At 32.1% G+C, this 18,907-nt stretch overlaps 1 protein-coding gene across 1 annotated transcript in view; it reads right to left on the minus strand.

Annotated features, from left to right (window-relative positions):
- The window catches only part of LOC143234547 (formin-like protein), a 93,790-nt gene that overhangs the window by 24,094 nt on the left and 50,789 nt on the right, over positions 1 to 18,907 (minus strand). The window contains 7 exon segments of the mRNA XM_076471978.1: positions 1,026 to 1,202; positions 4,522 to 4,620; positions 5,553 to 5,677; positions 6,487 to 6,633; positions 6,866 to 7,007; positions 8,418 to 8,470; positions 9,818 to 9,866. Coding sequence (XP_076328093.1) covers positions 1,026 to 1,202; positions 4,522 to 4,620; positions 5,553 to 5,677; positions 6,487 to 6,633; positions 6,866 to 7,007; positions 8,418 to 8,470; positions 9,818 to 9,866 — 792 coding nt within the window.

An 18,907-nucleotide genomic window follows, 5' to 3' on the forward strand; every position in this document is an offset into this window, starting at 1 on the left:
CTATTGAAGAATAATGGGATTGACCATCACATTATAACTGCTGCATGGCTGAAAGATCAAGCAAGTTTGACAGAGAGGGATTTGAACCCATGGTCCTCAGATTGCAAGTCAAATGCCCTAACCACCTGACCATGTATAACTCACATATATAAGCAAACCACTAAGCCATATGCTCTCTAAATACATTTCAGTTTACTCATGTAACTCCATAAATTGAAAATCATGATTCACAGTCACTCTGCAATTATTGTCTACTTTGCTATTTTGTGACTTCATAAATTGACTAAGATTTGATCTTTAAATCTCCCCACGAAAAATATTACATAAAATTGTGAATAAAAATACATTTTTGTCCTTGACAGCTGAAATTTTATAAACTTGTCAGACAATAACTTAACTGTAGATCTGTCTTGTAATATTTAACGTAACAACATAATTGCTTTTAAAGACTTAAAGAATTATAACATACTGATTTGTTTGCTACACAGTGAGATTTCACCTCACTAGTATCATTTTTGTCGAAGAACTAGCAAATGCATCTATCACTAAACTACTGATGTCTTAAAGTAACCAGTTATCACTATATTCATAAACAGACTTAAACAACAGAGGTAATGAGTGACATCTCTACTCTACTAAATATTGTTTGAGGATTTTATCCGTGAGGAAATGAAAGAGCTTACACTTTTTTTGCAAGCACCAAATGATTCATTAGTTCACTTTTGTTTGACACTAAGAAGAACTATGTGTGCTAGTTGTCCCTAATTTAGGGGTTATAGACGAGAGAGGGGGTAGCTAGTTAATCCCATCCACCAATAACTGGAATTGGTCATTATGTAGCAACACCTCCATAGCTGAAAGGGCAAGTAACTTTGGTGATGGGATTCAAACCTGAAACCAACAGGTTGAAAGTCAAGCAGTTTAACCTCTTTATAAAAATGAAATAAGAATTATTGTTACTTCTGTCTGTCATCCAAGGATTTAGTAAGCAGTGATATAAAATTATATTCATAGAAACTTCTTACTTCTTTGTCATTTGGAACCATCCGTAGAAGTAGCTCCACATACTCCTGGTTCAGTGTATTTAAATCAAGAGCACTGACTGCTCGAACCACCTCCTCGTTCGATAACTCTAGCTTACGACGGGAGATGGCCACATTTCGCAAACGGTTGTGTTCTAGCATTGTTATTTTTTCTGGTACCTGCACAAACAAACATTTCTTAGATAAGAAATAAAAACAAAACAATAATTTCTTGATAATTTGATAAATTCTTTACAAAATTAAGTTATTTTATATTCATTTAAAATCAACTGATGTTTTTACTTTATGAGAATATTTGTTGCAATAGTAAATAACCTTATATAATCTACATACAGCTGTAGAAACTTGCACTGCTTTTTCTGTGATGACAAGAAACCCATTTGAAGTAAAAAATGTACTCTCAAGACAGCTGGTATGGGTATTAAAACAATTAAAATAAAGGTGGAGAACAACGTTTCGACCTTTTTAGATCATCTTCAGGTTAACAAAGAGAGATTGCAGTTAACCATCGCCAGACACGTCTTACGAACGAGTGTAAATGGGTATGGGATTGTAGGGGGCGTTGCAGTTGGATGTTAGGTTATCAATTAGTATAGGTATAAAGATGTTCCTTTATATTGGTTTAATTTTGGTTTTAGTTGTATAAGTAGGGCTTCTTTAATTTTGCATTTGTTTATATTTGTTTCCCTACTTAATTTCTGGGTATTTTCTATGGTTATGTTGTGTTTATCTGATTTACAGTGTTCAAAAATGCGTGAGGGTGTTTTTTTGTGTTCTTTGAATCCGATTTCCATTTTTCTACTTGTTTCTCCAATATAGATGTCGTGGCAGTTGTTGCATTGTATTTTATAAGTAATGTTGGTGTTGTGTTTGTCAGTGTAGTTTTTACATAGTATGGACTTTAGTTTTGTACCTGGTTTTTGAATCAATTTTGTGTTTACTGGACACACTCATCCCCGAGACATGTGCCCGACAATGATCAGTTGCAAGCTCTCTCTTTGTTAACCTGATGATGACCTAAGAAGGTCAAAACAATGTTATGTACTTTATTTTAATTAATGTTTTAATACCAATACCAGCTGTCTCAAGAGTACTTGTACTAGTTTTAGTCATACTACAAGAAAATACTAGATGCTTCAAGTTAAAATATAAAAACATAAATAGCTTTTGACCCTAACTTATCACATACAAAATTTGGAATTAGTAGGTTACAGAATCTAACAAAAAAAAATTAAAACATTTATGAATTTAACCAAAAACGTCATATTCTGAGGTAGAAACATGGTATAAAAATTGTAATTTCTACTCAATACGTATTAAAAGATCCATTCTTGCCCTATCAAATATGACATCTGGGAATTAAAACTAATAGAAAACACACACTTCACTGGACTTCTGTTTAAAAAATAGTAACTCCTGATCAGACTTTTTCTGGTGTATTAAAAAGTCAAAGAAAAAACAGGGTATAAGGAAGTTAAAAAAATAAAACATTTCTCAATTAGTATATAATGTAAAATATTAAAATTGTTGTGCACAAAAAGCTGTAAAAAAGACTAAAACAAAAGACCTAAACAGCAATTATAAAATTAATGTTTAATTGTAAACAGTTTTCATATATCCTTCTTAATGTGTCCACAGTGAATTTCAATTCAGATACAAAGAGCATTTCAATATTTCTGTTGGGTGCCACAAGTTCTCTGGAAATGCATAAAGTCACACTTATTATGAGGATGAAAACTGTATAATTGGTTGTTTACAGCTTTATTATTATGCCTAACATTAAAACTCAGTCAGTAAGACTCTTTGATCAATATCTTAAGCAAATCTACAATTACTAAGTGGACCTAACCAAGAGTTTAAAGGTTGATTCAGCTTTAGCTGGATATATCACATCTGCATATCCAATACAAAAACAATATAAAAACACTGGACAAGCAAACTTTGTCAACCTATTAATCACAAATATAGTTAAAATATGTGGAAACTGATATACTTCCATGTTAAAGTACTAGACGAATTGGAAGCTGGTCCATCCACCTGCCGTATCATTACTGATCTTGAGATCTCATAATAAAAACTCTTTAGAGACCCTCTACTGTCACCTGATACACATTGTTCTTCAGCTTTATTAAGCCTTATCAACACTTGCAAAAGTGATATATTTAAGCTAAGGCATAGTGTAAATGCTTTAAAATAGATTCAAGTATACTAGATGAGTTGCTCAAATGAATAGCAGTGAACAAAAAGCAAGTTGCAAACCCCTCAAATAGTGGAGGTCTGCAGCCTTATCAGGTGGTCAAAGTTCACAATTTCTGGATACGCATATTGGATGTAAGGGCAACTTGTTATATAATACTTATAATACTTGATACTTAACCACCTGCCGTATCATTACTGATCTTGAGATCTCATAATAAAAACTCTTTAGAGACCCTCTACTGTCACCTGATACACATTGTTCTTCAGCTTTATTAAGCCTTATCAACACTTGCAAAAGTGATATATTTAAGCTAAGGCATAGTGTAAATGCTTTAAAATAGATTCAAGTATACTAGATGAGTTGCTCAAATGAATAGCAGTGAACAAAAGCAAGTTGCAAACCCCTCAAATAGTGGAGGTCTGCAGCCTTATCAGGTGGTCAAAGTTCACAATTTCTGGATACGCAGCAAACTATAGCAAGTTCGTGAACAGGTTTCCTTCAATGCGTTTACAACTGATGTACAAGAAAAGGTACAGTGATGAAATAACACTAATTCTTTGATATTGTATTTGTTCCAGGACTGTTCATTTCCACAGAATTTCTGTCCTTATATTTTATAGGACGATCTCTTGCCCGTATCTGATCCAAGCATCCTGTACCACATGTGCAACGTTCTGTAAACAGACAGAGCAGCATGCCACACCTCTAAAATTACTTGGAAGATAGAGAATAGACTATAACTACTTTCTTCATTTTTCTTTTAGGCACAGTAACTATGATGAACAAAAGTGAAATGGGCAGTTCAGAGTGACACATTTTGAAAGACTGACATCTTTTGTCTTCAGGTCAAGACAGAAGTCTTTTGGAGTATTGCCCTGTATTTATTTTTTTTTTAATTATGTATTTTTATTAAAAGTATACAAATTTGTGACTAACCAAAAGTTCCCAAACTGTATATATATCGTGACACATTATAAGAATTATGGCCCAAAATATTACAATAGTTAGAGTACCCAACTGATGAAGCAATCCAATTTGGGCAATATAAGTAAAAAATGGTATATTAAATTAGCCATGTTCATCATTGGTTTAATTTTTTATTTTCTTACTAGCTTGTTTTGGTCAGAGATTAATAATAATTAAATTATACAATTTTAAATAATTATATTTTGTTCAGTAACAGTTCTCTTTTATAAGTGTATCAAATTTAAAATACTTCAAATTGTTATGGTAGAGCTCTGTAGTCAGTACTCTTGTGCTCATATGATTCCAACCTACCTTGAAACGTTTACTGCAATTAACGTCCTCTGTTCGGTCAGCAAAACCACCCTGCTGGTTCAGTTTGAAATGTTCCTCAAAATCAGAGAAATCAATAAGCTGCAAATAAACCAACTTACATAAGTACCTTCCTCAAGTTGGTAAAACTCAAATAAACCAACTTACATAAGTACCTTCCTCAAGTTGGTAAAACTTGCGACGTGCTTTGAGAAACTTATTAAAACCTACTACAAATCACAAGTTTTAATTAGGCCTATAACAAAATGTGCCAGTTCAGTTTAATTTACACATACTAATAAAACTTTTAAAAAATACAAAAAAACAGCAGTTCTTTTAATGGCCTTTAATATTTTTAAGTGACTTCTTAACCTTCCAGATATTATAAATAAAATTTATTGAAATTAACATTTATATTTATTTGATGTTACAATCAGATTTACCACAAGGTAGAAAAAACGACTTTTCCTCAGTGTGACAATCAGAACACTCACTTATCTTTAAATTTCTCAAACATCAGTGAACAAAGTGTACTAAAAACAAGTCTAATTATAGATTTGATTTTTAGCAAGTAATTAACACTTTCTAAAAACCCATTGGAAATTTAATTATGCACTCAAAGGGTTAACAAAGCTCATATTTTAATATGTCACCACTCCATGCTCCACTAGAAAATATTAAATATTCTCTGAAAACATTATAGCCTTACAATAACAGTAAGGTAAAAAAAATTAATTCTAACGTATGATAACTAAATTTATACAACTTTCTAGCAATCAAAATATTTTGACACATTTTGTGAGAATTTGCAAATAATCATTTTATTTTAAAAAATATACTGAGTTCCTCAAAAGTGCCTGCAATTATTTTATAATTTGCCAAAAGCCAGTTTTTAAATTATTTTGTGAAACATTAAATGTTTTGTTAATTAATACACTGCAGAAAGAGTTGAAACACCAAAGTACAAAATACATAACCATGTTACACAAAGTTAAAAAACAAATAGTTTTCAGGCAAAACTTTTCCGTGATCACCTCGTACAACTTATCTTCATCCATTTCACTGAATACAGTCCCTTTAACTTGGGTAGGCTTAAGTGCTATCCAATTAAGAGTAGGTAATTTGTACTTTGTCTGGTATCTTTTCTTGATTGTCATGGCTGCAAGTGAAAAAGAAAAACAGAAACAAACAGGTGCTTAACCACTTAACACAGACATTTTTCCAACAGTTTCTTATTTTTCCTATCTTTGTGCGTGGGTTCTTAATTGGTGGACAATTTTTGGAATTCACTTAGCTTTTCAAAAAAAATTTGCATAATCACAAAATCTTACTTTAGGATTGATCTATGGTTTAATTTTTATTATGTCATACATTTTTGTACAATTTTTATGAAATACACACACATTGGTTTTTCACCCAGATATTTTAGAATTCAATTCATACTAATAACTTTGTTCATATTTGTATCTCAGAACGGCTGGTACGGGTATTAACACTTTTATTGATAAGCAGAGAACAATGTTTCGGCCTTCCTCGGTCATCTTCAGTTTAACAAAGTAACCATCTGTTAACCTGAGGTACATTTTTATTTCAAGTGGGTTTCTCATCATCATGAATTTGTTCATGTTTGTTAATAAAAAAATTCTATTACTACACTTTAACTTTAATTTTTTTTTATAAAATTAATTACAAATTTCAACTTTTCTCACAGTGTAAGACGTTTTAGCGATCACCAAAATAAATGACCCATGTAAATGATCCAGGTTTCCTTATAATCACTGGTCTCTTCTGTGAGTACCTTTATTTAAAATTATAACGTTTTATCTAAATACTGAAATAAAGGTTTTTCATATGTGTAAATACAACTGAAAACAACAGTTATTTTTATTGCACAAAATTTTTAAATTCACGTTTTTATATAAAGGTTAAATTGTTTTAATTAATTTTCACTCTCAAAATTGATTTTACCATCTGTAGGAGATTCCATCTGTCCTGGAGGTGGTGGTATTCCAGTTGACTGACCACCATTACTTATAGGTAATGGTGGAGGAGGTGGAGGTGGTGGTGGTGGCATAGGAGTAGCTATTGTTTCTCCATTTATTACACCTAATGTTCCTAATGTAAGGAAATAAAAAGTCACATTAATACCATAAGAATTATACCTGATTTTCATTTGGTTTACATAATTCAAAGAATGGTCCTCTGATGAGTAATATATAATGACATTTTTTGGGGTCACTACAATATAAACAAAATTACTATTCATTCTTGTTATTTTTAAACGTATTTGTATTCTAAATCTGTTTACATTTACTATCAAAGTTCTTGTTATGAAAAAATCTCTGACCTTTAGGTAAGGTTTTTTGATAAATTTCAAGTTCCTCTATCTTCGACTCCAACATGCTTTGCCTCTGACGAGATTCTATATCCTTCTGTGAAACTGTTTGCCGCATGATATTAAGTTCTTCGCCTACTTGTTGGTGTAATTGCTGAAAATTACAAAAGCATCTTCACACTTTTTTTTGAGAAATATCTACCACCCTTCTTACAATGAATGGTATTAATTTGAAAGCTTAAAACTTTTATAATTTGGAGATTATAGTAAAAATATATACATACTTATAAATTTTTATGATGTTTCTAGTTATCTCTTTAAATCATAGCTTTGACCAGTAAAGTATTTATAAACTTTTAAATATCTAGTAACTGGTAGTTCAAAGTTTGTTTCTTTCTTCCTTTAATTTTGTGTGAAGTTACTCAAGGACTATCTGTGCCAGCTACCTCTAATTTTGATATGACAAACTAAATAAAAGATAAATAGTCAACACCATCAATTCTTGGGCTATTTTGTACCAACAAATGGTAGGACTGACTGTTACATTATAACATTCTCATGGGTAAAAGGGTGAACACGACCGACATGGCCCTTCAAACTGGTTAATAATATACGCCATTTTACTATAATAATATATTTACAGTATTAATATTGAAGTGATCTAGTCTTTAACTTCATGGCAAGCTTCAATAAAATGGCTTTGATTTTGTTTTGAATTTTGCACAAAATACATGAGGGCCATCTGCACTTGCCCTCCTCAATTTAGCACTGACAGCCTAGAAGGAAGGCAGTTAGTCAACACCACCTTCCATCAACTTGTGGGCCATTCTTTTATGAACAAATAGTTGGATTGACCATCACATTACTATACCCCCACAGCTCAAAAAGCAAGCATGTTCAATGTGACAGAAATTCCAATCCAAGACCATTAGATCGTGAGTCAACCATCAGGTTGTGCTGGTCCTCAAAGAATGAATGAAGAGGTCATCAGCTGTATAATTAAAGTTTTCATACTGAAACAATTTAAAATACAAAAAATGATGTCTAAGTTTACAATTTACAATACAGACCTTAAGTTTATTTATCTGTATTAATTTCACTACTAATTTGTTGAAGAATCAAAATCATTAACTTCTTGGTTCCAGCTGAAACCAAAACTACTAGGTGTTGGAGGCAGCATGGCTCAGTGGCTCATGCTTTTGACTCACGTCCAGATGGTTGCAAGTTCAAGGCTGGCCCACATTATGCTGTTGTGTCCTCCAGTGAGTCTACCTAATTGGTTCCTAGCAGTTAATCTGCAATGAGTAGGCATGTCATCCAAGAGAAAAAGTGTCATTATTCTCATCTGCTTGCATCATTGGGGAGTTGAAAAGCACTGAGATTATATGGTCTACAAGGGCATAGCAAGGATTTAACTATGTGGTCTACAAGGGCATAGCAAGGATTTAACTATGTGGTCTACAAGGGCATAGCAAGGATTTAACTAACCAGGTATTTGGTTTCTACAACAATATATTTACAAAGAGTTAAAAAACATCAGACCTTATTAAATACTAATTCTCACCTGCAGGTTAGTTTTCTCTTTTGTAATATACTCTAAGTGAGTTTCAAGTTCCACTAAAACAAAACAAAATATACTTTTTCTTTATGTCAAAACAAAACTCTGCTTTTCATTTTAATTATTACAATTTCAGCAAAACAAGTAATTGTTTTAACCATGTTTCCAATGTTTCTATGACTACATGTGTCAGCATTAAAAAGAAAAGGAAAAACTTTAAACAAAACAGTTCAATCCATTCTTTAAAAAAAATGTTACAAATTGATAAACACATTGGCTCCCACATGACCCATCTGTGGGTCATGACAGACTTCTGGTAAGACCCACAAGACCAGTGAGTCATGCTCTATTTTCTCTTTGAAGGGCCACTTATTGGCTGGGACACAACAACTACACATACAGTCTTCATAAAAAAAGTAATTATAAAATGACTAGTGGGACCCTAGGAAAGTATCAGCAAAATAGGCTTAGGAAGCCAACGTGTTAATACTATTATACTGGTTGTATACACACATATTTATGCACCATTACTTTTAACTGGAATAGATCACATTTATTATTTTGACCATACTTCAATCATAGATAATTCCGGGTTAATAAATATTTCCAACTGAATTTTGAAAATATATTGCAATAATGAAATATAAATATATTAAAATAGCTATAAATAACACATTTAAATCTGTTAATACATCTAAAAAACCATTTAAAATGTTTTTAGCTATGTACGTTCATCATGGTTAGAATGTTGAAGGAAAAACATGTTAATTACAGAACACAACTATAACCAGTATAGAAGTTATTAATTAGTGACTTGTTTTTAATAAGGTTGAAGAACTTTAACTCCATTCATGACACAGGAAATAAAACTAGATGAAAATTCATCACAATTTTAAAATATTCCAAATTTACACTTGGAGGTTCAATAAAACCACCCCTTGGCACAGAGTTAGTTTGAAATTATAACATTACTTAAGGTAAATAAAAGCACTGGAGACATAACACTGGTGGCTGTGTAAGAGAATGTGAAATGTGTTTCTGTATGCAAACAATCCAAGGTCTAATTGTATGTGATTATTTCTTCCAAAATATCTCTAACTAATCAGAACATTAAACAATGGCTTTATAAATTACCACATAGATAATTAGTAACAACTTCATCTTTGTTACAAAACAGTAAAACAAACACTTATTGATAATTAGTAACAACTTCATCTTTGTTACAAAACAGAAAAACAAACACTTATTGTAATTAGTAACAACTTCATCTTTGTTACAAAACAGTAAAACAAACACTTATTCATAATTAGTAACAACTTCATCTTTGTTACAAAACAGAAAAACAAACACTTATTGACAATTAGTAAGAACTTCATCTTTGTTACAAAACAGTAAAACTTAATTACCCAGTTTTGAATTAAATTCATTCTCCATCTCGAAAAATTCTTCATGTGCCTAGGGATGTAGAGAGAAATGGAGAATAAGTAGAACATTAAAAATTAATCCATAAAAATATTTTATTACAACTCACAACTTTTATGGTAAATAAGATTAGTTGTTAGAACAGGTACAACATTTCTATCAATGGTTCAATCATTATCAACACGTTTTTACAGTAAATAACGTTTTAGTATTGAAATCAGACTTCAAAATCTAACCTTGGATCTAAATGTTAGTGTGTTTTACTCTAAAAAGTTGTGGACTTGATAATGATTGTACCAGTGATCAAAACATCGTACCTGTTCTAACAACTAATCTCACTTACTGTAAAAAGTTGTGGATTTGATAATGATTGTACCATTGATCAAAACATCGTACCTGTTCTAACAACTAATCTCACTTACTGTAAAAAGCTGTGGATTTGATAATGATTGTACCATTGATCAAAACATCGTGCCTGTTCTAACAACTAATCTCACTTACTGTAAAAAGCTGTGGATTTGATAATGATTGTACCATTGATCAAAACATCACTCTTGTTCTAACAACTAATCTCACTTACTGTAAAAAGCTGTGGATTTGATAATGATTGTACCATTGATCAAAACATCACTCTTGTTCTAACAACTAATCTCACTTACTGTAAAAAGCTGTGGATTTGATAATGATTGTACCATTGATCAAAACATCGTACCTGTTCTAACAACTAATCTCACTTACTATAAAAAGCTGTGGATTTGATAATGATTGTACCATTGATCAAAACATCGTACCTGTTCTAACAACTAATCTCACTTACTGTAAAAAGCTGTGGATTTGATAATGATTGTACCATTGATCAAAACATCACTCTTGTTCTAACAACTAATCTCACTTACTGTAAAAAGCTGTGGATTTGATAATGATTGTACCATTGATCAAAACATCGTACCTGTTCTAACAACTAATCTCACTTACTGTAAAAAGCTGTGGATTTGATAATGATTGTACCATTGATCAAAACATCGTACCTGTTCTAACAACTAATCTCACTTACTGTAAAAAGCTGTGGATTTGATAATGATTGTACCATTGATCAAAACATCGCACCTGTTCTAACAACTAATCTCACTTACTGTAAAAAGCTGTGGATTTGATAATGATTGTACCATTGATCAAAACATCGTACCTGTTCCAACAACTAATCTCACTTACTGTAAAAAAGCTGTGGATTTGATAATGATTGTACCAGTTATCAAAACATCGTACCTGTTCTAACAACTAATCTCACTTACTGTAAAAAGTTGTGGATTTGATAATGATTGTACCAGTGATCAAAACATCGTACCTGTTCCAACAACTAATCTCACTTACTGTAAAAAGCTGTGGATTTGATAATGATTGTACCATTGATCAAAACATCGTACCTGTTCTAACAACTAATCTCACTTACTGTAAAAAGCTGTGGATTTGATAATGATTGTACCATTGATCAAAACATCGTACCTGTTCTAACAACTAATCTCACTTACTGTAAAAAGCTGTGGATTTGATAATGATTGTACCATTGATCAAAACATCACTCTTGTTCTAACAACTAATCTCACTTACTGTAAAAAGCTGTGGATTTGATAATGATTGTACCATTGATCAAAACATCGTACCAGTTCTAACAACTAATCTCACTTACTGTAAAAAGTTGTGGATTTGATAATGATTGTACCATTGATCAAAACATCGTACCTGTTCTAACAACTAATCTCACTTACTGTAAAAAGCTGTGGATTTGATAATGATTGTACCAGTGATCAAAACATCGTACCTGTTCTAACAACTAATCTCACTTACTGTAAAAAGTTGTGGATTTGATAATGATTGTACCAGTGATCAAAACATCGTACCTGTTCCAACAACTAATCTCACTTACTGTAAAAAGTTGTGGATTTGATAATGATTGTACCAGTGATCAAAACATCGTACCTGTTCCAACAACTAATCTCACTTACTGTAAAAAGCTGTGGATTTGATAATGATTGTACCATTGATCAAAACATCGTACCTGTTCTAACAACTAATCTCACTTACTGTAAAAAGCTGTGGATTTGATAATGATTGTACCATTGATCAAAACATCGTACCTGTTCTAACAACTAATCTCACTTACTGTAAAAAGCTGTGGATTTGATAATGATTGTACCATTGATCAAAACATCGTACCTGTTCCAACAACTAATCTCACTTACTGTAAAAAAGCTGTGGATTTGATAATGATTGTACCAGTTATCAAAACATCGTACCTGTTCTAACAACTAATCTCACTTACTGTAAAAAGTTGTGGATTTGATAATGATTGTACCAGTGATCAAAACATCGTACCTGTTCCAACAACTAATCTCACTTACTGTAAAAAGCTGTGGATTTGATAATGATTGTACCATTGATCAAAACATCGTACCTGTTCTAACAACTAATCTCACTTACTGTAAAAAGCTGTGGATTTGATAATGATTGTACCATTGATCAAAACATCGTACCTGTTCTAACAACTAATCTCACTTACTGTAAAAAGTTGTGGATTTGATAATGATTGTACCATTGATCAAAACATAGTACATGTTCTAACAACTAATCTCACTTACTGTAAAAAGTTGTGTATTTGATAATGATTGTACCATTGATCAAAACATCACTCTTGTTCTAACAACTAATCTCACTTACTGTAAAAAGTTGTGGATTTGATAATGATTGTACCATTGATCAAAACATCGTACCTGTTCTAACAACTAATCTCACTTACTGTAAAAAGTTGTGGATTTGATAATGATTGTACCATTGATCAAAACATCACTCTTGTTCTAACAACTAATCTCACTTACTGTAAAAAGCTGTGGATTTGATAATGATTGTACCATTGATCAAAACATCGTACCTGTTCTAACAACTAATCTCACTTACTGTAAAAAGCTGTGGATTTGATAATGATTGTACCATTGATCAAAACATCACTCTTGTTCTAACAACTAATCTCACTTACTGTAAAAAGCTGTGGATTTGATAATGATTGTACCATTGATCAAAACATCACTCTTGTTCTAACAACTAATCTCACTTACTGTAAAAAGCTGTGGATTTGATAATGATTGTACCATTGATCAAAACATCGTACCTGTTCTAACAACTAATCTCACTTACTATAAAAAGCTGTGGATTTGATAATGATTGTACCATTGATCAAAACATCGTACCTGTTCTAACAACTAATCTCACTTACTGTAAAAAGCTGTGGATTTGATAATGATTGTACCATTGATCAAAACATCGTACCTGTTCTAACAACTAATCTCACTTACTGTAAAAAGTTGTGGATTTGATAATGATTGTACCATTGATCAAAACATCGTACCTGTTCTAACAACTAATCTCACTTACTGTAAAAAGTTGTGGATTTGATAATGATTGTATCATTGATCAAAACATCACTCTTGTTCTAACAACTAATCTCACTTACTGTAAAAAGTTGTGGATTTGATAATGATTGTACCATTGATCAAAACATCGTACCTGTTCTAACAACTAATCTCACTTACTGTAAAAAGTTGTGGATTTGATAATGATTGTACCATTGATCAAAACATCACTCTTGTTCTAACAACTAATCTCACTTACTGTAAAAAGCTGTGGATTTGATAATGATTGTACCATTGATCAAAACATCGTACCTGTTCTAACAACTAATCTCACTTACTGTAAAAAGCTGTGGATTTGATAATGATTGTACCATTGATCAAAACATCACCTTGTTCTAACAACTAATCTCACTTACTGTAAAAAGCTGTGGATTTGATAATGATTGTACCATTGATCAAAACATCGTACCTGTTCTAACAACTAATCTCACTTACTGTAAAAAGCTGTGGATTTGATAATGATTGTACCATTGATCAAAACATCACTCTTGTTCTAACAACTAATCTCACTTACTGTAAAAAGCTGTGGATTTGATAATGATTGTACCATTGATCAAAACATCGTACCTGTTCTAACAACTAATCTCACTTACTGTAAAAAGTTGTGGATTTGATAATGATTGTACCATTGATCAAAACATCGTACCTGTTCTAACAACTAATCTCACTTACTGTAAAAAGCTGTGGATTTGATAATGATTGTACCATTGATCAAAACATCGTACCTGTTCTAACAACTAATCTCACTTACTGTAAAAAGTTGTGGATTTGATAATGATTGTACCATTGATCAAAACATCGTACCTGTTCTAACAACTAATCTCACTTACTGTAAAAAGCTGTGGATTTGATAATGATTGTACCATTGATCAAAACATCGTACCTGTTCTAACAACTAATCTCACTTACTGTAAAAAGCTGTGGATTTGATAATGATTGTACCATTGATCAAAACATCGTACCTGTTCTAACAACTAATCTCACTTACTGTAAAAGCTGTGGATTTGATAATGATTGTACCATTGATCAAAACATCGTACCTGTTCTAACAACTAATCTCACTTACTGTAAAAGCTGTGGATTTGATAATGATTGTACCATTGATCAAAACATCGTACCTGTTCTAACAACTAATCTCACTTACTGTAAAAGCTGTGGATTTGATAATGATTGTACCATTGATCAAAACATCGTACCTGTTCTAACAACTAATCTCACTTACTGTAAAAGCTGTGGATTTGATAATGATTGTACCATTGATCAAAACATCGTACCTGTTCTAACAACTAATCTCACTTACTGTAAAAGCTGTGGATTTGATAATGATTGTACCATTGATCAAAACATCGTACCTGTTCTAACAACTAATCTCACTTACTGTAAAAAGCTGTGGATTTGATAATGATTGTACCATTGATCAAAACATCGTACCTGTTCTAACAACTAATCTCACTTACTGTAAAAGCTGTGGATTTGATAATGATTGTACCATTGATCAAAACATCGTACCTGTTCTAACAACTAATCTCACTTACTGTAAAAAGCTGTGGATTTGATAATGATTGTACCATTGATCAAAACATCGTACCTGTTCTAACAACTAATCTCACTTACTGTAAAAAGCTGTGGATTTGATAATGATTGTACCATTGATCAAAACATCGTACCTGTTCTAACAACTAATCTCACTTACTGTAAAAGCTGTGGATTTGATAATGATTGTACCATTGATCAAAACATCGTACCTGTTCTAACAACTAATCTCACTTACTGTAAAAAGCTGTGGATTTGATAATGATTGTACCATTGATCAAAACATCGTACCTGTTCTAACAACTAATCTCACTTACTGTAAAAAGCTGTGGATTTGATAATGATTGTACCATTGATCAAAACATCGTACCTGTTCTAACAACTAATCTCACTTACTGTAAAAAGCTGTGGATTTGATAATGATTGTACCATTGATCAAAACATCGTACCTGTTCTAACAACTAATCTCACTTACTGTAAAAAGCTGTGGATTTGATAATGATTGTACCATTGATCAAAACATCGTACCTGTTCTAACAACTAATCTCACTTACTGTAAAAAGTTGTGGATTTGATAATGATTGTACCATTGATCAAAACATCGTACCTTGTTCTAACAACTAATCTCACTTACTGTAAAAAGCTGTGGATTTGATAATGATTGTACCATTGATCAAAACATCGTACCTGTTCTAACAACTAATCTCACTTACTGTAAAAAGCTGTGGATTTGATAATGATTGTACCATTGATCAAAACATCACTCTTGTTCTAACAACTAATCTCACTTACTGTAAAAAGCTGTGGATTTGATAATGATTGTACCATTGATCAAAACATCGTACCTGTTCTAACAACTAATCTCACTTACTGTAAAAAGCTGTGGATTTGATAATGATTGTACCATTGATCAAAACATCGTACCTGTTCTAACAACTAATCTCACTTACTGTAAAAAGCTGTGGATTTGATAATGATTGTACCATTGATCAAAACATCGTACCTGTTCTAACAACTAATCTCACTTACTGTAAAAAGCTGTGGATTTGATAATGATTGTACCATTGATCAAAACATCGTACCTGTTCTAACAACTAATCTCACTTACTGTAAAAAGCTGTGGATTTGATAATGATTGTACCATTGATCAAAACATCGTACCTGTTCTAACAACTAATCTCACTTACTGTAAAAAGCTGTGGATTTGATAATGATTGTACCATTGATCAAAACATCGTACCTGTTCTAACAACTAATCTCACTTACTGTAAAAAGCTGTGGATTTGATAATGATTGTACCATTGATCAAAACATCGTACCTGTTCTAACAACTAATCTCACTTACTGTAAAAGCTGTGGATTTGATAATGATTGTACCATTGATCAAAACATCGTACCTGTTCTAACAACTAATCTCACTTACTGTAAAAGCTGTGGATTTGATAATGATTGTACCATTGATCAAAACATCGTACCTGTTCTAACAACTAATCTCACTTACTGTAAAAGCTGTGGATTTGATAATGATTGTACCATTGATCAAAACATCGTACCTGTTCTAACAACTAATCTCACTTACTGTAAAAGCTGTGGATTTGATAATGATTGTACCATTGATCAAAACATCGTACCTGTTCTAACAACTAATCTCACTTACTGTAAAAGCTGTGGATTTGATAATGATTGTACCATTGATCAAAACATCGTACCTGTTCTAACAACTAATCTCACTTACTGTAAAAGCTGTGGATTTGATAATGATTGTACCATTGATCAAAACATCGTACCTGTTCTAACAACTAATCTCACTTACTGTAAAAGCTGTGGATTTGATAATGATTGTACCATTGATCAAAACATCGTACCTGTTCTAACAACTAATCTCACTTACTGTAAAAGCTGTGGATTTGATAATGATTGTACCATTGATCAAAACATCGTACCTGTTCTAACAACTAATCTCACTTACTGTAAAAGCTGTGGATTTGATAATGATTGTACCATTGATCAAAACATCGTACCTGTTCTAACAACTAATCTCACTTACTGTAAAAGCTGTGGATTTGATAATGATTGTACCATTGATCAAAACATCGTACCTGTTCTAACAACTAATCTCACTTACTGTAAAAGCTGTGGATTTGATAATGATTGTACCATTGATCAAAACATCGTACCTGTTCTAACAACTAATCTCACTTACTGTAAAAGCTGTGGATTTGATAATGATTGTACCATTGATCAAAACATCGTTCTAACAACTGTTCTAACAACTAATCTCACTTACTGTAAAAAGCTGTGGATTTGATAATGATTGTACCATTGATCAAAACATCGTACCTGTTCTAACAACTAATCTCACTTACTGTAAAAAGCTGTGGATTTGATAATGATTGTACCATTGATCAAAACATCGTACCTGTTCTAACAACTAATCTCACTTACTGTAAAAAGTTGTGGATTTGATAATGATTGTACCATTGATCAAAACATCACTCCTGTTCTAACAACTAATCTCACTTACTGTAAAAGCTGTGGATTTGATAATGATTGTACCATTGATCAAAACATCGTACCTGTTCTAACAACTAATCTCACTTACTGTAAAAAGCTGTGGATTTGATAATGATTGTACCATTGATCAAAACATCACTCTTGTTCTAACAACTAATCTCACTTACTGTAAAAAGCTGTGGATTTGATAATGATTGTACCATTGATCAAAACATCGTACCTGTTCTAACAACTAATCTCACTTACTGTAAAAGCTGTGGATTTGATAATGATTGTACCATTGATCAAAACATCGTACCTGTTCTAACAACTAATCTCACTTACTGTAAAAAGCTGTGGATTTGATAATGATTGTACCATTGATCAAAACATCGTACCTGTTCTAACAACTAATCTCACTTACTGTAAAAAGCTGTGGATTTGATAATGATTGTACCATTGATCAAAACATCGTACCTGTTCTGTTCTAACAACTAATCTCACTTACTGTAAAAAGCTGTGGATTTGATAATGATTGTACCATTGATCAAAACATCGTACCTGTTCTAACAACTAATCTCACTTACTGTAAAAAGCTGTGGATTTGATAATGATTGTACCATTGATCAAAACATCACCTTGTTCTAACAACTAATCTCACTTACTGTAAAAGCTGTGGATTTGATAATGATTGTACCATTGATCAAAACATCGTACCTGTTCTAACAACTAATCTCACTTACTGTAAAAAGCTGTGGATTTGATAATGATTGTACCATTGATCAAAACATCACTCTTGTTCTAACAACTAATCTCACTTACTGTAAAAAGCTGTGGATTTGATAATGATTGTACCATTGATCAAAACATCGTACCTGTTCTAACAACTAATCTCACTTACTGTAAAAAGCTGTGGATTTGATAATGATTGTACCATTGATCAAAACATCGTACCTGTTCTAACAACTAATCTCACTTACTGTAAAAAGCTGTGGATTTGATAATGATTGTACCATTGATCAAAACATCGTACCTGTTCTAACAACTAATCTCACTTACTGTAAAAAGCTGTGGATTTGATAATGATTGTACCATTGATCAAAACATCACCTTGTTCTAACAACTAATCTCACTTACTGTAAAAAGCTGTGGATTTGATAATGATTGTACCATTGATCAAAACATCGTACCTGTTCTAACAACTAATCTCACTTACTGTAAAAAGCTGTGGATTTGATAATGATTGTACCATTGATCAAAACATCGTACCTGTTCTAACAACTAATCTCACTTACTGTAAAAGCTGTGGATTTGATAATGATTGTACCATTGATCAAAACATCGTACCTGTTCTAACAACTAATCTCACTTACTGTAAAAGCTGTGGATTTGATAATGATTGTACCATTGATCAAAACATCGTACCTGTTCTAACAACTAATCTCACTTACTGTAAAAGCTGTGGATTTGATAATGATTGTACCATTGATCAAAACATCGTACCTGTTCTAACAACTAATCTCACTTACTGTAAAAGCTGTGGATTTGATAATGATTGTACCATTGATCAAAACATCGTACCTG

This window comes from Tachypleus tridentatus, chromosome 12 (assembly GCF_004210375.1).
Source record: "Tachypleus tridentatus isolate NWPU-2018 chromosome 12, ASM421037v1, whole genome shotgun sequence".
Classification (NCBI taxonomy): Eukaryota; Metazoa; Arthropoda; class Merostomata; order Xiphosura; family Limulidae; genus Tachypleus; species Tachypleus tridentatus.